Source organism: Syngnathus acus, chromosome 3, assembly GCF_901709675.1.
Source record: "Syngnathus acus chromosome 3, fSynAcu1.2, whole genome shotgun sequence".
In the NCBI taxonomy this organism is placed as follows: domain Eukaryota; kingdom Metazoa; phylum Chordata; class Actinopteri; order Syngnathiformes; family Syngnathidae; genus Syngnathus; species Syngnathus acus.
In genome coordinates this window covers 4,161,188-4,188,164 of record NC_051089.1, presented here as the reverse complement: position 1 = coordinate 4,188,164, position 26,977 = coordinate 4,161,188, and the positions used below count along the sequence as shown (strand labels likewise).

Below are 26,977 nucleotides of genomic sequence, written 5' to 3'. Positions count from 1 at the left end.
GGGGATTAAAGAAATATAGTTCATCTATCCAGCTACAAGGAGACCGTACAAATTCCACACTGGGAGGCCAAAGCTCGGATTTGAACACCCAACCAATAAAAAAAAAAGTCAGAAAATAAAATTTCAACATACACTAATTAAAAAAAAAACAGCGACATTTACGTAAAACTATGCCAACTATACTCTGTAGTTACTGTAAGTGAAAGTAAGTTCATTTTTATAACCAACATTTTTCAGTTTGAAGTTTCCTTTTTTTAGCAATACTTCTTATAACTATATTTATAATTTAATGATAAAATTATATAATTTTATAATATCATAATTTTAGTAGATGTAGATGTTGCAGCAATGTTAACAACAATATTGTTCCTTTACAATGCTGTATTTAAAAAAAAAAAAAAGAAATCCATCTTGATTCCTTCATTCCTTCCTATTCTCCCCAAAAATCCGACTTTACCTTTGTAGCTTTTCTGGAAATATTCCTAATTGTTTCCCGTGTTGTCATTACTCCTTCCCTTGTTTGCAAAACTTTTGACATACTTGATCTTACCACTTTTCCCTCTGCTGTTCATTTGGAGCCAAACTTTTTTTGTTCATGGCAGGAGCCTTGTGCGAGCATAAAAAAGGCCTCCCAAAAAAAAAAAAAGTTTACCCTCCGCATAAGCGTTTCAGACGCAGCGATTTATCCCCGCATTAACTTTTACTGCTACAAAGGAGCGCAACGACGCATTGTCTCTTGCGTGTAATAGGCTAAAGCGCCACGCTAAGGCGCTTTAATCTGAAACGGAAGCAGCTGCGTCTCGTCTCGTATAGGACACATTCCCAGCGGAGCTCACAAAGTAGACCTCTCTTCTTCTTCTTGGTGTTTACGAAAGAGTTCTGTCACAGCCCGGGTTTGTTTTTGTCCTCGTTTGCCACACGCTAACTTCTTTCACTCAATGTGGGCAGAAGGGGGGAAAAAAAAAAACAGCGCTCACCTGTTGTTGTTTGCGATAGCAAACTTAAGCAGCACATTTTTTTTTTTTAAATATAGAAAAGTTCTGTGTGTGGACTTTTCCAAGTTGCACCTCTATGACGTTATGATCAGAACCATTTTTGCCAGTCCATCACAGGCTCAATCACCTTTCACACCGTTTGGATTGTCATTGATTATCAATGATTTTGGGGTCAAAATGCTGTAATCAATGACGATCAATCAATAGACACTTCACTCGTGAATTTATTTATTCCGTTCCGTTTTGGATCGGGACACCCAGCTATTTCCCAGAGTCATTCTCATCCCTGAAAAATACATGACTCTACTAATGTAATATATTACAACGATATGAGGTTTTTTTACATATAGATATATTCTTATTTTTCATTTTATTTAATGTATTATTATTATTATTTTTTAATTATTTTGTTTTTATTTTATTTTTTATTTTTTACATAGTCACATACCTCTGTCCTTATGTCATAACAAATGAACAGGTAACAAAATGTTTCTATTTACAGGTATACAATATAGTAAGTCAAAATGTGTCAAACTACCAAGGAAGATTTATTTAATTTAATTTTTTTCCAGCGCTGTATAATTCTGAGCCTGTCCACCATTGAGCGTGACTGCCGGCCACTATTGCATTTCATTTCAGCAGCAGCTCTAAGTGTCTTTCTCAAGGGCACCCGCCATTGTCGCAGGGCCAAACGCTTTCATTTGGGGGATTTTTCCTTGGCGTTGAACTCGTGACCTTCAAAAGCAACCAGCCCCGTGTCCGCCGGCGAACGGCGCCACTCGTCGTCTTCTCACCCGGTTGCCTTTTTTTCCCCTCCCGTGCCGGTTAGGAGTGTTCGCGCACAGATCTCAGCCCTTAACCGTAAGCCCCGTATATGCAAATGAGCCCGTGTAATAGGCAGCGCGACAGGTTCGGACCCCCGAGGGGGATCCGTGTGATCAAAGTGGATCTTCTCCCTGTTAAGTGGCAGTGCGCTCGTCATGTGGATGTGGCCAGATTAGCGCCACACACACATACACTGACATTAGACATTATAGCAAGCTCCTTTTTTGGAAATATATCAGTGTTGCATTTTTTTTTTTTATGCTGCACTCAAATATATAACACATAAATTGAAACATGCTTGGAGATTTAGTTTCTTAAAAGTTGATATCCATTTAGTGTCTAAGGAAGACGTGGGTGAAGGTTTGGCTTGCCCGCAGTTATCGGAACTGAGCGAATAAAGGAAAGTCGATCAAATCTGTTTTCCTTTGACAGAAACAGAAAATATGTGCTTTTGCGTCCGTGCGTCATTTTTCGTAACGACTGTATAAACGGAGAAATCCTCTTAAGACGTTGCTTCTCGTGCATTATTGAAGTAATATTTAGTTATACTTTTTACGACAAGCTCCAATTTTTATCGCAGCGCCTGAAAAATGCTAATAACCTCAAACATTTACTGTATAAACTGAAACATATTTTGCGATTTTGTCATTGTCAAGGAAAATGCAACAACAGGGCTCACGCAACCAAATATGAGTTTGGTGAGTGATTGGCAAAGAAGGTTGTTTGGACATTTTTTTAGTTTATATTTTCTTCGAAACGGTGCTTACAGAACCACATATTGCTTTTTCCCTCTTGTATAACACATTTGATATACTTTCCTTCATGAATACAATTTGCAAAATAAAGCTATTATGGGGATTTGGAGCTTTACTCACTGTTTTCGAACACGCTGCTATTATTCGGAACTGTACGCATATGTAACCCCCGCCGACCCCGCCCCTCCCCTCCCGTCTTTTTTTACGTCGCTTAATGGCCATGGTTTCTCAGCGCTTGTGCCTCTCCCCGTTTCCATCACCTGCCCAGCTCAAGGCAACAGAGCTGGCTGTTTGTGTCACCGCCCGAGTCTGTCGGCAGCTCACACATCTGCGCAAATTTCATCAGGATAACGAGGGCTCGGACATTCCGCCAAGCCCCCCCCCCACACACACGCGTATTGTACTCAAAAACACCACCGGAAGATTTTTACAAATATGATTTTAGTCATGTATACTTTTGCTCGTGTTTCTCTCGTGTTTACATTTTTTAAAATCATAATTGTAATTATTATATCAGACGATGGACTTTTGAAGTTTTGTACGTGAGGTGGGGGTAGCACCACATGCACGGATCAGCGACACTATTCTGGCGCTTTGGTGATGGAGTGCTGAGTGGAAATGTACCTTGATTTTCCACTTAATTTGGACTCACTTTTCTCTTCAGACACTCTGGGCTATAGCCACTCGCCTTGTCATGACGTTCTTTCTTCACGGCATTTGGTCGGCATGGTAACAAAAGCTGTTCTCGGCATTGACCCAGAAGTACGACGAGTGGCTCATTAGCATGGGACGAGATCAGAAAGGTGTTTAGTATTGATCTTTTTTTTTTTTTTTATCTATATAAAAGCAGCCACAACAATGTCACAATTTGACATCTTTTAATGAGATTCAATTCAGAAGCTGTGCAGGTGTACCTAATAAAGTGGCCCCGTCGGAATCCAAAATTGCGGTAATATTTCCATCCACCCCTTCCTTCCATCCAAGTGCTCCAGGCCTCTTTGATACGAGGCGGGAACATGAAAAATTCAGCAAAGGCGCTTTGAGCGAGCGAGGCGCCGCCCCGCGCTCCTCTGAAATGTTGCCGTGTTGTGACAATGATGAACCGAGACGTTAGAACACCACGACGCTTCAGCGTCAAGCTGTCATAAGAGTGATTAGCGCACCGTGTGACCATGATGTAAGGACAATGCAATGGTATCGTTTAGCGGACGTTCTCAAACTGCGAGCCGTAGCTCGGTCGGCAAAATCATTTGAAAAATCATTGAAAGCCACTCGTATATTTAGCATAAGAACACGCATCTAATTGCGTCGGTAATTAAACGTGTCACCGGCAGCGTGCGAGAGCCAGAAAGCGAGAGCGGGTCGGTCTAGCGCCTCTTCTTCCTCCACCGTTTGGCCGAAAGGTCATGGGCTATTTCCAAAATGCCCGGGGGGGAAATCAATGGGCAAATCGCGGAGCTCGCTTCCTGTTTGTTGTCGCCGTGTCTGTGCGTTTTGGCCAGAGAAAATGGGGAAGGGGTGGAGGGTGAGAAGGCCAGTAGAGATACATCATCGTGTCGGCGGCACGAGACACGTCGCAACCAGAGATTCATCATCGCCGCGTCTGCAGGCTGCCGGTGGACAGAGGAAATCAGAGGAGGGGAAAGAAAGTTGAGGCGAGAGAGAGAGAGATGAAGAATAAAAATAATGCAAAGCTGAAAAACAGGAGGGGTGTCAAAAATGTTTTGTGGCGGGCCGCATTGTCGTCATCATTTCTTTTGGAGGGCCATTATAACCATCAACCCAAATAAATGTCTCATTATAGGCTACACAACAAACCGATGAATAAGTATTTTTGAAATCCGAGACTAGTAAGAACTCTTCGAAAAGATGAATTGTGATAAAAAAAAAATTGCTAGAAACATCTCTATTTTTCAAAAATGAAGACAATTTGCAATTTTATTATTGAACACATGAAGTCAATCCAGGGCCACATAAAATGATGTGATGGGCCGTATCTGGCCCCCCGGGCCTTGAGTTCGACACCTATGCTCTATAAGATATGTTGAAGGAATATTTATCAAATCAATTATAGGAATCTTATTTTTCTTCAAATGTTAGGTCATTTTTAAAGATGAATAGTAATAAGAAATGGCTCGAAATGTCAAATTTGGCCCGCAAGCCAGAGTTTGACACCCTACTCTAAGAGGTCCCAAGAAGTGGCTTGCCAGCTCCTTCACAGAATTACGATGCATTTTTTGTTTCTACCGTTCTCGCAATAGGCGGTCTTGTACAGAAGGTTGAAGGTAACAAGATGTTGTGAGCCAACTCGCACACCAAGGTGTTCATCACGAGTGGCTCAGTGCACGGAGAGTCCATCTCTATTCTTTTTCGCCCACAGTCATTCCTGTGTGTGAGACTTTTCTCTCTCTCTCAGGCCTTTGTCGGAATAATTCTCCTCAAGTGTTATCTTCCCTGAGGCTGCCCGGCGATTCCTTTTGTCCATTTTGAATCACCAGCGAGGCTTAAAATGCCTTGAACCTCCACCGCAGAGTTAATTCTAGTCTGGCTCAACTTTTAGACCTCTCATTTTAAATCGCCCCGCTGTTTATATGTTAGTCTGCAAATTGGCACAATTATTACCGTGACATTTGCCTGGGTTGAACACATTTAACCTTGCTGCGCACGTAATGAACAGGCGAGATTTTTTCTTTTTCCCCTGTTCCTTATTTGGCTCAGCATCCTCCGCAAGCGACGAGGTCAGCTCGATCCAGGACCCGATCCCACCCACGCCGCCGGCCCCGTCGGGCAATTGGCCACGCTCCTCAAGAGGAATGAGGCTTCGGTGTGTCAAAGGACAACACGTCGGCTCGTGATGTTTTGTCGTTCTTTTTATTAAGCCGCTTATACGCGCAGGTTCAGAGGTTCGACTCCTCTGGCCCGGCAGAAAACTGCGAGGCGCGCTTGCTCCTGCGAGGCGACGCCTGAGGCGAGAAGGCCCAAATGCAGGCTGCCCTCCTCCTCCTCACTCTCTGCGCTGACTTTCAAAGAGAATTCCTGTTGTTTTGCATATCCCGCTTCATGGATCGTATATTCCGGCTTCAACGTCGGAAAAACTCGCAACCTCCCTCGCTTGCCTCACTTAGGCTCCGCGTTCTCGACTCAACCAAAGACTTACTTTTGAGTGATTCCCAAAACGTTTGGGAGACTGACAAAATATTTGTTGAATTTTGTTTGTGTCCATCTAAATAAATGTAAGAGAGAATTTTGGCAAAAGAAAATCATACCAAGAGTGGTGGTGGTCATCTTATGGACTGGGGCTGCTCTGCTCCTTCAGGACCTGGATAACCTGCTGTGATTGATGGAATCATGAATTCCGCTCTTTAGCGGAAAATCCTGAGGAAGGGTTATTACGTTTATGGGAGAATATTTTTTTCTCACAGCGCCATGTAGGTTAGGATTTTCTTCTCCCTTTAAAAAAAAAAGCAAACCTTCGTAAAACCCAAGTTGAGGGTAACACTTAGTCAAGTCATTGAATCTTCATCGCAGCGCTCCTGAAGACCACCGCTTCTTTATTTTTCTTGCTTTGTTGTCATCGTATGTTCTTGAACTTGATTTTCTTACTTTCTTCTTTACCTCAAGCCATGTTGTAAAGCCCAGAAAAGAGCAAAAAAAACAACAACAACGCATCTTCTGGCTTCTTTTAAAACAGTACCTTTGGTGTTGCTGTGTGTGTGTTTTCCTCTCTTCCAAAAGTGGCGTAATGAGAAGGAAAACAAGGAGATTCTCCTCTCTTTTCCTTGCCTCAGAGGGAGAACGCGACACGTCTCCTCGCCTGTGAGCTTCACTTTTGTCTTTGCGGCGCTCCTTGGGAAGCGCGGGCGACCGGGGAATTGGGCGCGCCCAAGCGACGCTGGTGGCGAGGTGCCGGGGATGCGTTTCAATTAAGAAAAGGGGGCTACGTTCACCTTGCAATACCCCCCCCCTCCCCTCCCAGAGGAATTCTGACCCCACACCAACTCTTGTCCCATCTTTGCTTTTGTGGTTGAATCCCAAGGTGTCGTCACTGCGGGCGTCCGTACGAGGGAAAAGGAAGGACAAGAGCGCGCCGGCATCGTGCCTGCGTGTTTCCATTAGATTGTCATGTTGGGCTAATTAGAGAACGGCAACATGATTCACCTTGTTAATTAGGAGCGCTCGCACACCACGTGCCCACCCGGGGGGGGCCACATCGAGAAAGAGAGAGAAGCTCAGAGGCTGCTTAGTCGCCCGCCCGCCCCTATGAAGACCCCCTCCCCCTCCCCTCCCTTATTTCTCATCTACCTCCTTCTCTTTCTTGATTTCAAAATGAATAAATCATTGGCTCCGTCCTCTCTCCACGAGTGCGAATGTGCGAGTTTTCATCTTTCCTGGATGCAAATTAGACGTGATCAATAGAAGGAGAGAGAGCAAGAGTGCGAGGGGGGAGAGGGGCGTTGAGCATTGAATTTGAGGAAGGAAAAAAAAAAAGAAAGGCTGACTGCTTGACGACGAAGCGAAGAGACGACGCGGAAGGACATTTAAAGCGGGAAATTTTCCTTACATCAGCGATAATTTTAATGATCTTGGGATGGGGCTGAACACCTCCCCCCTTCAATGCCTGTGCAGGTCATGCAAATGTTGGTAAAAACAATCCTTGCTGAGGCGCACACGTGCCGAATCGGGCCGATTTTGAATCAGATTCGCTTCCTTTCGGTGAAAGTCACCAGACGGCTCTAAAGATGATCCGATGCTGTGGCACCGTGCTGCCCCTCGCAGGTCAGGTGCTCCGATAATTGGGCCGATTCGGAAACGGATTCTTTGCTTCCCATCAAAGTCAGGAAGAGCTCTCATGTCTGTCTTTCTTTTTGGCAACCGTTCATCCATCCATCCATCCATCCTTCCATTATTTTTAAAGGACACAGATTAAGTAATACGATAACAAAGCACCAATATTACATAACGACAACAAGAATAATATAGTAGTGCATTTATATAGCATATTTTTAGAGACCCAAATAGAAATAATAACAAAAACAAAAATAACAACATATTGCTTGTATTTGATATGATTTAATAATAATAATAATAATGTTTTAGAGACCCAAATAGAAATAATAATAAAACAAACTTGATATGATTTAATAATAATAATAATAATAATGAATAATGATGATAATAATAATCGATTTGACAGCAGATCCACACTATGTTGTATAACTCGTAAATAAACCCGGCTCAATCCTTTTTTTTTTTTTTATACCTATAAACTTTAGAGCTGATTCCATGCCAGCAATGTCCTCCCGGGCGCTTCATATTCTTATCGGAGGTGTTACTTGTATGGGAAACAAGAAGAAGAAGTACAGAAAAGTAGACAAAGTGCAAAGGTGACGCGCTCCGCCAAGGAGAACCTACCCACTGTGTCCTGTCGGAGAAAAAATGGGGGAGGTGGCCGAGGGTCCGGTCAACCTTTAATGGCAGCGTCTTCAGCCGGCGATTCCATTTAGCGTCGTTCGCAACCCCGCAGCCGCTTGTGACGTCAAGCAGAGCATGTTGTGCTCCGCCAAGGACATCTGTCTGTAAGCGTCTGGGAGGCCGAGAGCCTCCCCTCGGGCCTTGGGGGGAGGGAGGGAGGGAGGGAGGGAGGGAGGAAGGGAGGGATAGATGGAAGGAGAGGGGAGTGGAAAGGCTTTGTTAAAAACAGTCAAAGATGGAGAAGGGCAGGTTGGCCATCACGTTTTCGTGTATTCTAAGCACGTTTGCTTCCATTTTGTTGATTTAGTTGTTTAATTCACGGCTGTCACCAATCTTTTTGGAATCGAATGATCCTAACAATTATTCCATCGATTAATATTTTTGGGGGGGATATTCCGTTCTAGTTCGCAGTCAATAACCGACACATTCTCGAGTCCATCACAGGATCAGCCAAATGCTTTACTCAAAGCTCTTTTCAAGCTACATTGATTGTAAAACTCTTTTTTTTACACATGCTGACCTTTTGTTAATAATTTGGCTTTGCGAGTCACTGTCGCCACGCTTCAAAAGGGCACGGCTGGATTCGCTGCTATTTAAAACAATTTTGCCGTCACACACACACACGCACACACACAAACAAAAAAGAGAGATGGAAATTCCTCATCAAGAGTTTTAAAATGATGTACGACACAAGTCGCCCAATACATTTTCCAGAATCCGTGTAGTGATGTAGCATCCCTCTTGGGATCGCTTCCCGGTATTAGCCTCCCTCCCGACAGCAAATCCGACTTTTTTCGATTCAAGTGGCCACTTTTTGGCAAATGACTGGTGTCCTTTAACTTAAGCTGTGTTCAGTCGCCACCAAATCCACCCACAGCGGACCAACGTTCTCGACGTAGCCCTTACAGTGAAATTCTATTATTGTCAGTTTGAAAAAAAACGGTTTCCAACCATGGCTACTGTGGACGGGGCGCGGCGGCACCAGATTGGAATCAGAAATACGTCTCCCCGGTGTCGTCAGTGACTGGAAGCTTAGACGGGATCGGGGGCGGGGGGGGGAGATTGCAGATGGCAAAATGGAGGTCTTCATCTATCGTACGCTCATAAATCTAAAAACGCAGGCAGTTGCTGTGGGCGCTAGGAGCACATGCCTGGTGCCAACTGCCAGGCCGGGGTGCCGGCATCCTGGTGCCATCAGTAAGATAGCCCCCCCCCCCCTCTCTCTCTCTCTTTCTCGCTTTGTCTACTCTGCTCTCTCGCCCATATTGCAGCGGGATTCTTTAAGGTCAGGCCTACGGAGATTTGCTTGTTGTTTGGGGCAGAAGCTAATATGGTTGATCATTGTTGATTCTTGGTTTAAGTTGTTTTGGGTGTTGGAAAATGTATTTAGATTAAATGAAGAAGTATTTCTAGTTTAAACTTGTTGGGGAAATTATTATGTTTTTTTTACTTTTGTGTTTGTCCACATCCTGAAATCAACATCAAATATGACAATAAACAAGGGCGGACTCCTTTATTGGAAGTCAGCGTTCTACTGGGTCCCGTCCATCCGTCTGTCCATTTGTCCGTCCATCCATCCAGAGAAAAGTTTGTACACTCTTTAAAGTGACCCCCACAGTCCACTGCCATTGGTTAAATCCATGCAACAGCCTTGGCCAATTTTTGACCTTTTGTTGGTGGATCTTTGGCAAAATAGTTTGTTTTGAGGCCGTAGGCTGTTCCACTCTTTCCAGACAAGGCATGCTAATGTTTTTTTTTTTTTTCTTCTTGATAATCGTAGCCTGTTTCTCCTCTAGTTCACTACCCATAAGTTCAAATTTACATGAAACGTGTATTGTCTGGTTTCTGTTGAAAAAAATATCACATATAGACAATCACAGACATCATTGTGGTGCCCAAATATTTTTGTTGACAGTATATTTATTTTTTACACTTGTAAAAGCATTTTTTTTGAGGAGGGGGGGGGTGATTTTCTGCTGGTCTTCCTCGCTGCCATTATTCCGCCCTGACGTTGTGTTGTCAGTGCGTTTGAATTTCTCAACAGTTCCGCCGTGCTAAATGTGAAGTGGCAACACCCTAAAGGCCAAGCCTCGCCGGCGGGCTTCTAAGAGAGAAATATCACAGGCAACTGCATGCACATTTTAGATCCTACTTTCCACACAGAAAAAAAAGCAACCTTTTCCACGGACTCCAGCATCTGAAAGTAAATTCCCCCTCCACGCCTACCGCCTCCTCCCGATCTGATCAGACGACGTGTACAAATAGCGGTGCCCGGCCAAACACATGCTGGGAGATAACATAAAAGAACATGGGAGACATGAAAGCGCGCATTGATTGTCCCTGTTCGCTTCAGACCCAGCGGGCAGGCACACAGGCAGGCTGGTGGGTATGCATCCCCCAAGTGCTGTGGCCAACTTAGATACAAGAAGCACGCATGTGTTTGTGCCTGCCTGCCTGCCTGCCTGCCGCACCCCCTGTGCCACCGCCCCGGGCCGTCACACATCCAACCAATAGAAAGGGCGGCTTGTAGCCACGCTGGGCTCCCCCTCAGGCCTGCGGCTAGACGTGACATTACTTTGGGCAGTGCCCGCCCCCCCTCCTCGCACCAATCCCCCCCCCCCCCCTTAAACCTCCCCTAAACACATCATGTGACTGCACATGCGCACAAATGTGTCCCCAGTTTCCGATGGCAGTCCTGTTAATGGCTGCCACCATTTCCTTGCCATCCGATATGTTTCGGGGAAATTCAGCCCCCCAAAAGCCTTCAAACATGCTAATACCTGAAGTCTATGAAAATTAAATGTCATTTGTGATTTCTACAGATAACATTTTACATACAGGATATGAAATTATTTTTTTCTGATTTGTTTTTATAGATGCAGCAACAGGAACTAGCCCAGATGAGGCAGCGGGACGCTAACCTCACGGCACTGGCGGCTATCGGACCCCGCAAAAAACGCAAAGTGGACTCGCCGGGGGCCACCCCATCAGGGACTGAGGTAAGAACAGAACCGGGTTAAACCCTAAATTAAAAGTATATGTCAACTCGTCACTTTCTTTAGAAAGAGCAAAATGAATTGGGGAGCGTAACGTAGAACTAACAGTATATCATTGCAATCCGCACTCTCCAAGCTTATTACACCCTCAAGGCCTGTGAGATGTAAAGGGATGATGTTAAAGCAATTTGGAGGGATGGTGCGAACATGCGAGCGATGCTGTCGTCGAACTAAAATGCGGAAGAATGAAACACATTTAGAACCACGCGACGTGTCTCTGGGTAAGATTGCCAAATTGCGGGAATTTTCAAAAGCAAAAACTTTCCATGAGAATTGATTTGCTCTTTCTAAAACTCACTGCCTTATTATCTAGAGTATAAACTTCACAAAAAACTGACGAATAACTAGCTTTGAAATCAGAGAAGTAAAAACTGTTCAAATATTTTAAAAAAATGAATGGTAATAGAAATTGCTAGCAATGTCTGTAGTTTTTGAACATGAAGACAATTTGCAATTTTATTATGAATGAATGGATGAATTATTATTATGATCGACACATGAAGTCGATCCACAATTTGTATTCGCGGGCCACATAAAATGATGTGATGGCCCCCGGGCCTTGAGTTTGACACCTATGCTCTGCAAGATTCTGCCAAGTAGCGTAATCAATGTCAAGGACTTCCGGTATGTTGAAGGAATATTGATCAAATCAATTGTAGGAATCTTTTTTTTTTTCAGATTTAAGGTCAATTTTAAATATGAAATGTTTTGTGAACGTACTTGACAGCACACTTTGAATCCTTTTATTTTTTTGTCTCCATTTCACTCGAGCGGCAAGTGTGTGATTGTGCGTTAGTCTATTCACGAATGGGCGAGGGTTCACTGTCGTCCCCTTAATGGGATGTTTTCATGCTAGGTGGTAAACAAAGCGCAGACGTAGGTGTCATATTCCGGGTCATACGTGAAGTCATGCGTGGCTGCCGCTCCGCAAAAGAAAAAAAAAATTGCATTTTCCCTTCGGGCGCTCCGTGGGAACATTTGAAATTCCACATATTCTGCCCGTACGTCTGATTCATCTCAAACGAGGGCGAGTTTTGAATGCAAAATCGGTCATTTAAATAACCCACTCGTATCGAGCCGCGCCGTGTTGTCTCGGCGTGCCGGGCTGTAGTAAATGTGGCCGGTAAAAAGGCATAAATAATAAAATAAAAGCATTACTTCTGCTCCTTGAGCGCAGTGCCGAGCTCTTTCACAATGTTTTAGCCTGATGGGTATTAGCCTGCGACCTTCTGCTGCAATCCAAAAAAAATAAAAAATAAAAAAGCTGCTCTCCTAAATACAGCATTAACATGAATATACATTGTTCTTTTTTTTGTATGTGTTACATTTCCTGTTCATGTTTAATTAGAGAGGCATAAGCACAGTCCTCTTAAGTGTTTGCAAAGAAGGGCGAGGTGGGAGGGGTGGGGGGGAATCTTAACTTATTTTCACTTGGAGTTCACCTCCTCACATTTCTTCATTTCACATGGGCTGCGAGTGCCGCCGGCGTTCTCTTTCCTTTCTCCAGAGCAAAGTGAATGTGACTTTTCTAAGGGGGTCACAGGATGCCTGCAGGCCTGTGGGTGTTACTGGACTGTTGCCTGCTCTCAGCTTCACTGAGGGGCTTGTCATAGATTTCATCTCCACAGAAATGAGCCGGAGGGGAGGGGGGGGGGTTGGTCCCGCGGCCAGGCGGGCGGGCGGCCCGACGTTGCGGAGGGCCCACGCTGATTATTTCCCTCTGACATCGCATCCTGAGCTTTTCCGCATGAATCCCAGACAAAGGCGGCCCTTCAGTGCCATGCCAGCGCTTCAATTATGAGCCGGATAATGGCGCTGTTGAGATCCTGCCTCCCGCAATACTATCCCCTTCCCATCCCTCCCGCTTTGCTCATTTCCTCACCTCTGTACATCTTACCTAAATAGAGGAGTTGAGTCAGTACTTGTTTTTTTTTCTTCACAAGTATCTGTACTACTTAGTAGTGTGAGTACTTTTTGCAACCTCTGCTGACCGCCAAGGGCTGCCCAAAGCCCAGTCAAGACTGCAAACGGGGACGGAACAAAGGGGGCCTTACAGGACTCCGCAGGGAAGATTAGCTGCCAGGACACAGCGGTGGATCTCAGTTGGGGGTCGCTCAGTAGTCCCCCTCCCGCTCAACCATCCTGCAGCCTCAACCCCCCCTAATCAGCGCTTTTGAAGTCGGGCATAAAAAGTCGAGGGTAAAGCACCTTGAGGAAGAAGGAGGGATGGAGCCGAGTGACAAAGGGGCAGCCGAGGGTCGACGGGGAGAAACCGAACCTTTTGTGAGCACTGCGACAGGGTGTCTTCCAAAGTCCGAAACGGGGTCGGCGTGGTTGATGCGTCTGCCTTGCAGGGAGAGATTCTGGGTTAGAATCTTCACTTCGCAGCTCCCCTTTTTTTACTTTATCGTCTTCCCATATCGGTAGAATCTGCATCGACTGCCATAGAAATGAACCGAGCGACTAAAATTGAGAGCTACGGGCACCTTGTTTGTCATAATTGACTAATTTGATTAATTCATTTCATTTGCGATAACTGTTTATTATTCATGGGATAACTGATTATTTGTGACAACAGCAACTTCGCACAATGAGAGGAAAAACGTTCCCTCCACTCCGACAACTCAGCTTTGCGGTTGTCGCTACGAGCATCGACGGCATCCTTGACACACTTAAGACTCATTTAGCCTCCCGTTAGTTTGTTGACGCTAAAAAAGCAATTCCGGGGCGCCCTATCGAATAGCTTACATTTTATTTTACCTTCTTCCTTTGAGGCCGAAGATCAGAAAGAGCAAGGCAATTGTGTGAGAAGGGTGGCGGGGTGGGGAGCACAAGGAAAACTGATGCCCTTTCCTCCAGCTAAATTAACAGGAATCACGTGGAAAACAATCTGAGTCTCCAATGAAGAAAAGAGGGGGAGTGGAGTCGAAGGGGGTGGGGGGGAACCATTAAAATGAGCCCCGAGCTATGGACTGCACCCAATATCACTAAAGCTGCACTCACTACAGATGTGGAGGCTGGCCTACAGGCAAAAAAGCACGCTCTGTTCTATAGCTACAATTAAAATCAACCTCACTGCCAAAAGTGGGAGGGGCGGCTGGTATGGGGAGGCTAGAAAGGCAGACATGGAACATCAAAGACAGATTGAAATGTGTAGTCAGTAATAAGAGTGGTCTCCCAGCCCCCCCGAGGTCCTCGGCGGTCCCCCCCCCCTTGTTAATGAGAAATTTTGACCTCTGGTTTGTAAGTTAAACTTGTAATCTCGGTTAATGAAGTAAATCAATCCCAAGTCGGGAGTGTCTCGCTTTCTTTCCGCCAGCCTCTCGCCACTGTCCCTCCATCTTGAGCCCTTCTTCTTGAGGTCTTCCGCCAGACAAACAGGAAGCTAACAGAGCGCAGAGGTTTCCGGAGCTGCAGGGATTGGGGGGGGGGGGGGACCGGCCGGGGCGGGATGTTTTGTTAAGGGGACCGGTTGAGTGAAAGCGGGGTTAAACGCGGTTGTTAAGTGGGTTCCCCCGCCCACCGCCTCAATGTCTTTTTGGATGATGTCACGCCTACCGGATGGTTCTACTCCTCCTACTCGCCTCCAATGTACCAGGATGGCTTTAACCGGTTGTCAGAGTGGCGTAATTGGAGTTGTTAACACATCTGCCTCACAGCTTTGAGGTTCAAGGTTCAAATCTTTGCTCCCGTCTAAATTGGCCAAAAGTGGGATAGTGCGCCTGAGCGTACCCCCCCAACCACGACCCTTGCGAGCATAAGCGATATAGAAAATTGATTCACGCTTGCTGTCAGGCATTTAAAATAAACGCCTCCTTTTTGGTATCAGAAAAAAAAGAATTCCATTCACACGTCATAACACCAAAAATAGTATCGTGATGAAAGGTCTCGAGAGTAGGATGCTCACTTTTGGAAAAATCTTTTTGTATCATTTACGTTCATGCGTCTACATACTAAATATACATATTGGCGCTTACAGTGTTTAGATAAGACACTTCTATAGATCCATATGAACGTCGCTCGCTCATTTCGTGGTCGTGCAATAATGGTTAAATATACAGTTTTGACAACAAAGTTGAGCCCGGGGCGCTTCCAAAAGATACCAATCCGAAAGAAATTAATTACCTCCCTTGTTAATCTTGATATAATTAAATTTCTATGAGAATGAATTCGTCCGCCGAGCCGCTACGGAGGCGTGCTGACGGAGGCTGGGCTCTCCAGCTGCAGTTTGCCGGCCAGGGGAACCGGAGAAGCGCAGACCCACTCGTCGCGGCCTACGCCTTCCGCGGGAGAAAACTCTTCCTGAGGGGAACGGGACTGATACCAAAACCTCCCGATTTCCGAGAACGGTGCTAATGAAGTCGTCAACACGACGTCTATGAAAGTGACGAATCTCTCGAGACATCACGCCGCCTATTTTTACTTTTGTTGGAAAAACTGCTAGCTTGATTGGGTTTCGTCAAATCTTATGCACCTGAATACAGAGCATGAAAAAAATCCATCTTGTCTTATTTAATAGTGTTTTCTGGTAGTGGCCTTTATTCTCTAAGTCAGGGGTGTCAAACTAATTTTTTTTGCGGGCCGCATTGTCGTCATAGCTTCTTTCGGAGGGCCATTATGACTGTCAACCCAAATAAATGTATAAGCACCTCATATTATATACAGTAAAAGCTACAAAATAAACTGACAAATTACTCGTTTTCAAACCAAACGAGTAAAAACTAGTCAAATATTTAAAAGAAAAAGATGTTATTAAAAGTGAAGACATTTCTAGTAATGATTCACGAATTTAATGCACAATTTGTCTTTGCGGGCCACATAAAATGATGTGACGGGCCATATCTGGCACCCGGGCCTTGCGTTTGACACCTGTGCTCTAAATCTTCTCTTGTTCATACACACAGATTTGTCCATTTTCTCGGAACAAAAAAGCCTCTCAATTAGTTTATAAAAAATAGTGGCCGAGAACAAACAAGGCAGTCCATTAGAGAGGCCCGGGTTATTGGCTGCCTCGCCTCTTCTGGTGGCGGCCCCATTAAAAGTGGTAATGTGCGCCCGCAGCCGTGCCCGGGGAGCCACGAGGGGGCCACGCCGGGCATATTTCACATGCATCACACACGCTGGAATTAAATAGAGCAATGTTCCCCTAAAAAAAGACTGAAGTACATCTCTTTCTGATGTGCGTCCCGGGCAAAAAAAAAAAAAAATTCATTGATCTCAGAATGTCCCTTGGCAATTATAAAATATTAAATCCAAGTCGCACTTTTCGTCTCAGCTTAATTTTTTTTCCCTCTCGCTTTCTCCCCCTTCTCTTTTTCACTCCCTAGCTTTTCGCTGTTTTTGACCAATTTAGAAAAAAAAGTTATAAATGATCATTGCGGTGAGGAAAAAAAATAGCTTAGTTTTCGACATTTTCATTTTGTTATGATTCTCAGATTGTTTCAGCGCATCGTTAAATGAAAAGGCCTTCAAACGCCTATTCCAGTTTCTCACACATGAAAAAAAAAAAAGACTACTTTAATCACGCAACAGCATCAAAGCTCCGCCTACCAGGAACTGCGACGTCTCTAAATTTTTTTTTTTTTTACCTCCGATGTGCCTTTCATGTCTTCATTTCCCTTTTTCCGCGCACTTGCCATCTTGACCCCCACATAACCTTCACAGATCCTCCCCCAAATGGTGAACGTGACACGCATGTCGACAAACATCATCGGCCAGCTGTTTGACACCGACGTGGCTCATTCAGCTCGTTTGCCGTTTTGCCTAATCAAGACGACAAATCTGTCGTCGAGTGCGTAACGTATACCGCGTCTCCCGCTCGCCTATACAGAGGCGAGGAGAAAGACATGGCATCCGCTCGCTAACGCTCCGCCATTTAGCACAGCGACTCTGATGTGGGAATTCGACATCCTGTGCTAATTAGGGAGGCCAATTAACTGTGAAAGTCAGCCGCTCTCTTTTTTTTTTTTTTTTGGGCAAATAATCTCAGCAGAATACAGACATCATTGAAAATGTGATCATCAGTCTTCAACTGAGAGAGACAATAAGCCTGCCCCTTAGCATTAGCTTGTTAGCAATGTTTTTAAAGCTCAAAATGGCTTGAGACGTTAAAATGATTGCCCTGTCTAATTTCTTGATAATCGGCAATTTTGGGCAGGGCTTGATACCTAATTCCGTGTGGGGTCCATTTGAGCAAACTCCTCCAAGGGATTTGTGAGGCTTGGAATGTTCTGAACGGGCAGCCATTTTGAGAAACTTTAATGTCCTACATCCGTTTTAATTTGTGCATGGATACCTGAAACTTTTTCATGCGTCCTCTTACGATACACAAGTTGGTTGGCAAAACTGGTATCCGGGCCTGATTTATTTTCTGTCTAGTTATATATTTATTTATTTATTTATTCATTTTGGGAGCGGGGGCGTCATTTTGAGGGAAATACATCTATCAAAGTTGCTGGTTTCTCGGACACATTGAGGTCAGAATAAAAATAAATAGCGCGAATCCAAGAAGGATAATGTCTGCGTCTCTCATTCCCATTCTGATCATTTTGATTCATGATCACATGTATATTTTATGTGATGTCATCAATTATGGATTTGCTGGACTAATGAACCACTGATAGAACTTTGACAGGGTAGTTGGGAATTGCTGGACCACGGCTTCTTGTCATTGGTTGGAGCAAGGCTCAAGTCAAAATGAAGAAAAATGCACCAATGGTCCCCAGGGATGATTGATTGATCTATGATTGGTTATCTGTCTATACGCGCCATGTGATTGGCTGACGACCGAATCTTGGGTCTACCCCGAATCTTGGGAAGGATTTCAAATGACTCGTGACCCTAATGAGGATAAGCCCTATAGAAAACGGCTAGCTTGATGAACTTCCAAGCCAACTCCCGCAAACTTTGCACTAAGACCGTCCATGTGGTGGCGCTCTATGCTCACTCCAATAGAAAACCGCCATTGCATCAAAAAATAGCCGAGGGTGTGTTCCCGAGCTGTTTGGATACCAGGCGTTGCTGGAGGTGTGTTTGCCAGGCCGCCGTTGGGCAACTCCCCTGCAGCGTTGCCCGCCTCAGGTGCAGGAAGCAACACACTTCATGTACAACGTGTAATTATTGTCGCAGACAAGGGTGTGGATTTAAAGCGAGTCAATATGTAGATAAGCCTTTTATACACACACAGCTGCTCGGAAAATGATGCACGGTTGCCAAAATGCTGCGCAGGTAGGATGGAAGCCTTCCGGGCCTGCGATGGAGGAAAAGCGGGAGGGAACGGGCGTTCCGGGGAGATGGAAAACCGGAAGGCTTGCACTAAAATCTCGCATCCGCGGAATCCAAGCCACGTTTTGTCTTAACAGTTCACCGGAAGGGCATTCTTTGCTCACAAGTCATTGATTGTCATCCGCATGAATGGCTCTTTGTGTGTGAGTCTGGACAAATAGACATGGCCGTAAATAAGGGGGGACAACTGGGGCTGTTTATCTCCCTTGAGCTAATAATAATAATAATAATAATAATAAGTTAAATAAATAATAACAATAAGTTAAATAAATTGCAATTAAGCTATTTTTTGTCAATTTCTTTTGGGTCAAAAACCTCAAATGTAATCTTTAAGCCCCTATCCCATTGAGGGACAAACATCTGTGACTGTTCTTCCTGTGTTGTTTACCAAAAGGTCACTGTGCAGTTTGTTGCCATACCAATATGAAAAACCAAGTTTGTGAATCTAACGTACGTGCGTTTAGCTACATGTTTTTGTACCCTGGTAAAAAGTCTGGCTAGACAGAAACAACTTGCAAACTTCCAGACGCAAAGGACTAAACCAAAATTCCCAAAAGCCTTTTGCTGTGATTTTCAGCAAGGCGAAAAAATGAGGCCTCAAAAACGTATCGCTTGTGAAAAAGTCAAGTACAATTTAACAAAGCCGAAAAGTTGCGACGATCCCACGCCGGAATTCCTTTTTGAACAATGGATGACACCAAATGTAGCAAATGTCAAATCAGCCGGGATCTTTTGTCTGAAGCTAGTTTATCTCCCAAAACCAACGCCGCCTCTCGGCCTGGCGGCATGCCGGATAAAAGGCCTGTGACACTGGGGGTCAAAAACGGTGGAGCGCACCGGCGAATATTTCATCACGTTGTCGGTTCATCTTTCTGGGCCATCTATATTAAACATGACTCTACGACTCTTCTGGTTCCCCCAGTAGGGCCTCGGAATTTAATCAGAGCTGTTCTTGTTCAGACGCAGTCAAGTCACATCAGGTGCACGGGGACCAGCTGTGGCGGCGTAGATCGCAAGCCCTGTGAAAGCTAGACATTGTCAAAAATGGCCCCGTTTATATCGACTTAAGATCAAGGATCACCAACTTCTAATGTCTGCCATCTTCATATTTATCAAAAAAAAGGGAAATAAAGGCATCGCATTTATTCGGGCTAAAATGTAATTGAAAAACTCAATGTGGCAAACTTCAAAAACTAAAAACATTTCTGTACCTTTTTAGGTGTTTCAAATTGTTTATTTTAAATTGTCTCCTTTTTAATGAATGTAATTAAATTATATATTTATTTGAACAGAATGCATAACAACAGCAATTACTTTGAGTTTATAAAACATATTTTTCGAGATATTTGTTAATTAATATGAATAATTCCGATCCATCTATTCTCTACCGCTTATCTGGCGTCGGGCCGCTGTGGCGGCAACGTTAGCTAACGTGCTAATGAAGCCTTCTCGCGTAGTCACTCACATCAGGTGCCAGGGACTGGTGTGAAGTGTGAAGTCTTAACAATGTCAAACATGGCCATTTATGCTCATTTCAGATCAAGAACCGCAAATGTCTGCCATCCACATCTAGCGCGGCCACTTTTCATTTCAGCCCGCCCTACTTAGCTCAAGCTAGCATATCCCCGTCGCTAATGAGGCCGTTTTTGGACGTGCTTGGTCATTTCCGCGCGCTACCTTTTGGACCGCTAACTAGTCGTAGCGTTTGTCATGAAAGACATCAAAGGGGCGGACCGCCTGCCTCAAAACCACCACGCCGTCATTATTAACTGAGTCGCCACCCTCTCATTCAACTGGAATTAAAAATTAACAAGTGACGGTGCGCCATTGGACGCGCGGCGGCATGCGTAAAACCAACACGGGCTCATTAGCCAAAGCGCTTCTGAAGACGAGTGTTCTGACTTGAGACTCATTACGCTTCTCCTGTTTTATAACTCTTAATTGGGTTCATTTTCCATATGAAACGCTTTGAATATTTAATGTGGGCAAAAAAAGTTGTACTTGCGATACTTGGCCTTGTGTTAATCGTCCAGCTCGGAAAGCCATTAGTGACTCGGGAGTAACTTTTTTTTTTTTTTTTTTGCGACTGTTATTTGCGATGCTACGCTCATGCGAGAACAGCTAAGAAGAAAACAATGGACTCTGTGGAAATATCTCATGACCAACCCGGGTGCCGTTAAACATGATGCTGCTTGCTAGCGCTACCACCATTAACGTTAGCAAGCCGCTGTGCTAAATAACAGCTAATTAATGTGGCTCAGAGGGGTTTTAAAAAAAAGTGTTTCCAGGCAGGGGAAGTTTGCTTTTGTTTAGAAGGCAGGTTCGGGGTGTTTAGCTGCGGTGACCTCGTGACTGTCTTCTGAGGAATTGTGTGTGCGTGCCGCTCCCCCTTTCCCGAAGCCGCAGGAGAGTTAGCGCCTCCGGGCCGGGCCTTTCATCTTGGCGCTAACCTGTGGACTTTGAAACTCAGGGCGATGGAATTGCAGCTTTGTCAGTACACCGCTAATTAGAAAATTCCTGACCCGGAGCGAAGATGTTTTAATTATGTGTTGTGTCAACGAGTTTGCAGATTTAATCCGCCGTTGATACACACTGCTGCATTGTGGGAGCCAAAGTGGAACTGCGTCTTTCTTCCTCGTCGAGCCTCCCCCCCCTCCTCCCTCCTATTCCCGCCACCTTTGTCAAACGCCATCACACGCTCAAGTGGCCGACTAAGACAAGCAGCTAATGTGCTAGCTGGCAAAAAAAAGCTGGTCCGCTTCGTCGTCCCCCCCCGAACACTTTTCCACAATATGACAGCGGCTCTGTAGCAGTGAGTCAGAGCACGGCAAGGCAGGAAGGGGTTAAGCAGAAATTGAGCGGGGGATGCTGGGGGGCAGCAACGCTGCAGAGCACAGCAGTGTTCGTGCGAAGGCAAGTCATTTCCCGAAACACTGCAGACACATGGCCTGCGGCGCTCCAAAACCTTTGGAGACCAAAATGGCTTGCAGGAGTTAGAAGTAATAAGGTGTTTTTTTTTTTTTTTCTTTTTGCTTTTTTGCCTTCTTTCTCCTTGACTGAAATTCGGCACGGTTGCTATGCATTGCCATGGAGCCGCCGAGATGTTTTTGTGCTTTATGAACGTGCTTTGGGAGCGGCCATTTTCAAACATGTGCTATCTCTTTACTTGCGGAATAAATAAGAGTAGTTTGCTATGGAGGTATTTCGCTAAATCCCGTCAACATTTATTTTGTATACTACAAGATGGTGCTGTTTCTCAAAGTTTGCTAGCACTATCGAAGGGAACCTGTCAAAGCAACAAGAGGTCTTTTGTCCATTCCGACATCTCGGTAATTACGGGCGGACCGAACCATTTCGTTTCCTTCCCCCCCCTTTTTTTTGGGGTTGTGTTAATCTTGGCATCTTGGCTCGTTTGCTTCAAAGAGAAGCTCTGTCTTATAATCTGCTCGTGTACATCTGCGAATTATTATTATAATTCTTGATACATTTATTAGAGCTGAATAAACTCCACATCAAATACATCACCCTGGCAATGTTGGATTGCCCGGGGACAATCAGCCGACATCTGTTAACTCTTTCAAAATGGCCTCATCCAGCGTGTCTGTGGGCGTTTGGCAAAGAGGGGAGGAGGGAAGGGCAAGGCAAGAGAGCGAGAGAGAAAAAAGTCTCTGTTGCTGATTAATGGCGGCCGTAGGAAAGACGTTTTGGGCCAAGTGCAGAGATTAAGGGGGGGGGCAGGGGCAGAGGGGTTGTTGCATCGGGCACCGTAAACACCGCTGAGGGACGAAGCGGCGATCCTCCGCTCAAATGCAAACATGTGGGAAAGCTTTTCCGTTTGGCATTCACCCCGTTATGTCCCGATTCCATCAAGAGTTCGCTCCAGTTCAGTTTGGTCCTGAAATATCAAACCCTTAATGTCTTGACCCGTAGTTTTCACCGAGCTGTACATTTTCTGGGATTTCAATTCCCAGCTGTATTTGTCCTTCTTGCAGTTTAACATGTTTATTTTTAAATAGAGTCAAAGTAACAATGTTGCATCATCAAATGCCTCATGAAGGCTGATCGAGTTCTCAGCCAACATGGGCGAACAACGCTCTTTTTTTTTTTTTTTTCCATGCAGCACAGCATTTTGCAACCATCATGCAACTAGCTACCTGGAGAAATGTGTGTGCGTGTAGTGATGTAGTGCTGAGGCAGCAGGTTGGCCGGGGCGGGGGCCGAGCTGAAGTGTGTGCCTGGCAAAGCGGGCCATTAACCCAGCGCCCTGAGCTGTGACCTGGGCCAAATCCAATATTGGCTCCGGCATCAAGGCACAGGTGCCACTCAGGGTTCAAAGCCAGTCATCATCAAGAACCCCCCCCCCCTCTCTCTCTCCCCACCAACGCCGCCTTTCACCCCATCTCCACCCCCTCACACAATAAAGCGCTCAATGTAAATTCCTTGAGACACCTACGAGCATCTCTGCCGCTCGCCTGGAGAGTATTGAAGAAGACGTGAAATATCGTAGCGCTCTCAAAGACACGGAAGTCGATGTTCCTGTTCCTGCAAACAAGTCAAACGTCTAAAGCGATGTATCGAAAGTATTCCCGCACGTTGGGCAGGATGGATATGTCATGTGACATGATGCCTGGGAGCGCCCATCAACAGATAAAATGACAGATGCTGATTTTTGCCTCGTGGATCGGACTTCTCATTTTTTTTCTCCCCCCTTATTCTTCGCGTTTCCTTTCACCCGCTTTGACCTGATCATTTTGTTACTTTTGTTTTCAGTCCACGGCATTATATCCTAGTTTTGCCTGGTTGCCACGGATACCAAGTCTTAATGTCCTTATTTTGGTTTTGACAGAATAGGGAATTTCCCGTACTGACCTTTCCGTGTGGATTTGTGTCACTCGAGGCTAACGTCGGAGAGCTCTCGCTCGTCGCCAAGCTTAACGTTTCTCTTGCCCCCCCCGCGGCCAGTCCCTGTCCATCCGTCCAGGTGGACGCATGGCTTTGATTGGTCGACTCCACGGTGCTGTCAGCACGCTTCCTTGTGATTGGTAGTAATTGGCGTAGCCGTGGGCGGGCTCATCTTTCACGTTCACTGTGATTGACAATGAGACGCGCCCCAAACATTCATAGGGCAAGGAACCCTAAAAAAAAACAAATGCTGTACTGTATGACAATATTAAAGTCACATTTGGTAAGCGATTTACAGTACGGAACGTTGTAAAGGTTGTTGAGTCCACTCGTAGACATGTTTTGAATGTGTCACATGTTAACAATTAGGTCCTGTCTGCACCCTGTGCTGTGTTTATACAATGTTGCAATCATTGTAATGGTTCACACTCTGTCTTGTTTACCCACTTGGACTTGGCACTCGACCACCTTTCTTTTCATGCGCGCTAATTGATTCCCATCAGCTGCTTTGTGAGCGCCCGTGTTCATTTTTTTTTTTTTTTTAGAACAAATACAAAGAGCAATGATCAGTAGCATCGATTATTAGCGGCGATTGCCGATAGCCATCCAAGCCCGAGGTTTTTTTTTTTTGCTGTTGCCAAGGTTTTTCTCAGATAGCAGAAAGGGCGGAATAATCTGACATCTTAGATATGATTTTAATAATTGGACATTGCTTTTCACGAATACTGCTGTGATGTAGTGAATACTGAAGTCATGTTTCCGCCCCGGTGTTGCGGTTCAACCAAGGAAACTATCCCAAAGACAATAAAATCCAATCGTATGAACTAACGCAAATGGAAAAGCCAACATGGAATGTTTTTTGTTTAGTCTCGTTTTAACTTTTCATCTGAATGTATACGCCGAAAGCCAAGCCTGCGCATAAATGAAAATATTTTTTTCTTGAATATCACTCTTTTAAAAAAAATGACCGTCAACTAAATTCAACTTTGAGCTGATCTAGTTTCACGAAAAATGTACTTCTTTTTTCATGTTGTTTTTAAAAAATTTACCAGAAAAATATGGCATTTTTCTCCTGAAAATTTTGACTTTTTTTGGGGGGGGGGGGGGGAAATCAAGGAAGTAGGACATTTTCCCGAAAATAATCAGATTTGTTAAGAAAACAGTTAAAAATCTGTTGAGGTGCTGGCGGATTTGAATGTTAATTTTGCAAGTAAAAATGCACAACAGATTGAGTGATGATTGCACAAGTGTACACACCCTTTTATAAGTGAGAATGCGGTTGTATTCCGAATTGAAATTACGGCACACACCTGTCACCATTTACAGTGAGACTCTCATAAATCTTTCACAAAGTTCCGGGGTGAATACTTTCTTATTCAATCACAAAACAGTGACTCTAATCGTCTTCCTGGCTTCTCTTTCTCGCCAGCTGTCGGGCAGTACGGCGGGCTCCCCGGGGGGCTCGTCGTCGGCGCCCTCGTCGTCGTCTCGCCAGTACGCCCGTCAGCGCATCACCCGCGTCAACCTCAGGGACTTCATCTTCTACATGGAGCAGGAGCGAGACACGGCCCACTCGCTGCTGCTCTACCGCGCTCTACTCAAGTAGCCCGCGCTTCCTTCTTCCTCCTCTAGCCACGTGCCTTCACATCAGGTGTCAGCTCGCCGTCGTTCGTCCTAACTCGGCTTCCGGATGCATTTGCATAAGAAAACGCTAAAAAGAAAATGTCAGAAAAAAAAATGCATCCATTGTGTCTTTGCTGTCTTGCGTTTCATGTTGCGTAGCGATGATTACGTTTGAAGGCCTCCGTGCGTTCCAAACATTTTAACAGCCAATTTATTGACCACGTGTCAATAAAAGGACATTTCAACAACACCATTTCCCCCTCGCCGTAAATGTAAATAGTTTGGTTACATTTCCTTTTTTTTTTTTTTTTTTCCGTTAATAGCAAAGAGCGTGAGTTTTATGAAAGTGAATCTTTAATATCATCACATTTCAAATCCATTTTACAAAGGTGTACTCGGGCCACACTGACAAGAACAATAATTTTCTACTAAAAGTTGTAATGTTACGGTAATGGAGGATCCATTTTATTAGGATGAGTTTGCTCCACACAGTTTTGTGCAAATATGAATTTACACTTTACACAGAAATGACACTTTGCTTTGTTGTAAATTGTACAGTATGTTTGAACCTTTTCTAAAACGTTCTTAAAAAAAAGTCTCATTTATGACATTTTATCATGAACTATACGTAGTTTTTCCCGAAAAGCCCCACATAATTATCTCATAATGAAATTTCTGTGGCAGAAACATTTATTATTTCACAAAAAATATAAATATTTGAATTTTTTTGAACAATTGTTCAAAACAAAAAAGAAAATTAATTATTATTGATAAGCACCTTTTTTTTTTAAATGTTATTATTATGAAGTGAAACTTTATTTTATTCAGACAAGGTCTAACAGGACACTTTTAAGACTTTATTTTCGTAACATTACACTTGTATTCTATAATTTGAAAACAAAAAATCATTTCAGCGGCCTCAATACGCCTTTGTACACTTTTTATATTGTTCACCTGTTAGTGTTTGTTATGAGGTGGGCTGGTTGCCGTAGTTACAAGTTCAACCCACACACTTTGTTTTTGACTTCAGACATGTGCAAATGTTTGAAGAGCAACCACAAAAAAGAATGTTTCAAGTCCATCAAGTGTTTTTTATTTTTTAGTGTTTCAAAACAGTGAAGAAAAAGTGAGGCATTCAATCTTGTTACACATCATGTTTCATTTTTAAACTATTTTATATGTAAATGTAGAAACACAAAGTCATTCTTGTATGTTAATGTACGTCCTTTGTTTGTTTCAATGACTGATAATTTAAATTGAATATCTCGGCCTATGCAGTTTTTGGTGAATTGAAATATTTCAAACCCTTGGTTGCGCTTTGTTGTGAATTTTGACAGCACTTTTATTTTATTGTATTCATTGATTTGATAAAGTCCCTGTTTTAGCTGGCTTCTTAAAGCTGTCTGTTTAATATTGCTATGAAATGTAAACTTTTAAACAGTATTGACACTTTCCTTCTAAAGTCACATCTTGTAAAATACACTATTTTATTATTATTATTATTATTTTTAAATATATTGGCTTTTATGCACATTTCCCTCTTTTCTGCTCTTTGACAAGCACAACAGCATAGATCTCAACTGATTATTTTTTTTTTTATAATAACAATCTCATTTACTTTGGCATTTTTACCGCTTGGAGGTTTTTTAGCCCAAACCTTGGGTCAATATAAAAAAAAAAAAGAAAAAAAAGAAAGAAAAAAAAAAGAAAAAGAAAAAATAGGAAAATAAAACTTTCACTGTAAGGATATTTTGTAAATACTGTTTACAAGACCTATGTGTTTATTAGAACCACGTTATTTTTGGTAAACTCTTGTACATATCTTGGAATTTTCCTGTTTGTGTGAAATGACAAAAAAAACAACAACAAACAATACTGATGTATTTGTACCTATTTTATAAAGGAATAAATAAGCTGTTTACTAAACTGACAAGATGCTAGCTTTTGTTCATTTCTTCCACATAAAAATGTCTAAAGCGTGACCAAAGCCAGGGGTGTCCACACTATGGTTCAGGGGTCGATTTGTGGCCCACTGTCAATTTTTACCGGACCGTAGCATATATTT

At 43.9% G+C, this 26,977-nt stretch overlaps 1 protein-coding gene across 2 annotated transcripts in view; it reads left to right on the top strand.

Moving 5' to 3' along the window:
• Positions 1-26,582, top strand: part of LOC119121069 (transcription initiation factor TFIID subunit 4-like) — a 46,762-nt gene extending 20,180 nt beyond the window's left edge. For both annotated transcript variants that reach the window (XM_037248458.1, XM_037248457.1), the window contains 2 exons: positions 10,924-11,046; positions 24,719-26,582. In XM_037248458.1, the coding sequence (XP_037104353.1) occupies positions 10,924-11,046; positions 24,719-24,895 (300 nt within the window). In that variant the 3' untranslated portion in view covers positions 24,896-26,582. The remainder of the gene's footprint in view (positions 1-10,923; positions 11,047-24,718) is intronic.
• The last annotated feature ends 395 nt before the right edge of the window (positions 26,583-26,977 follow it).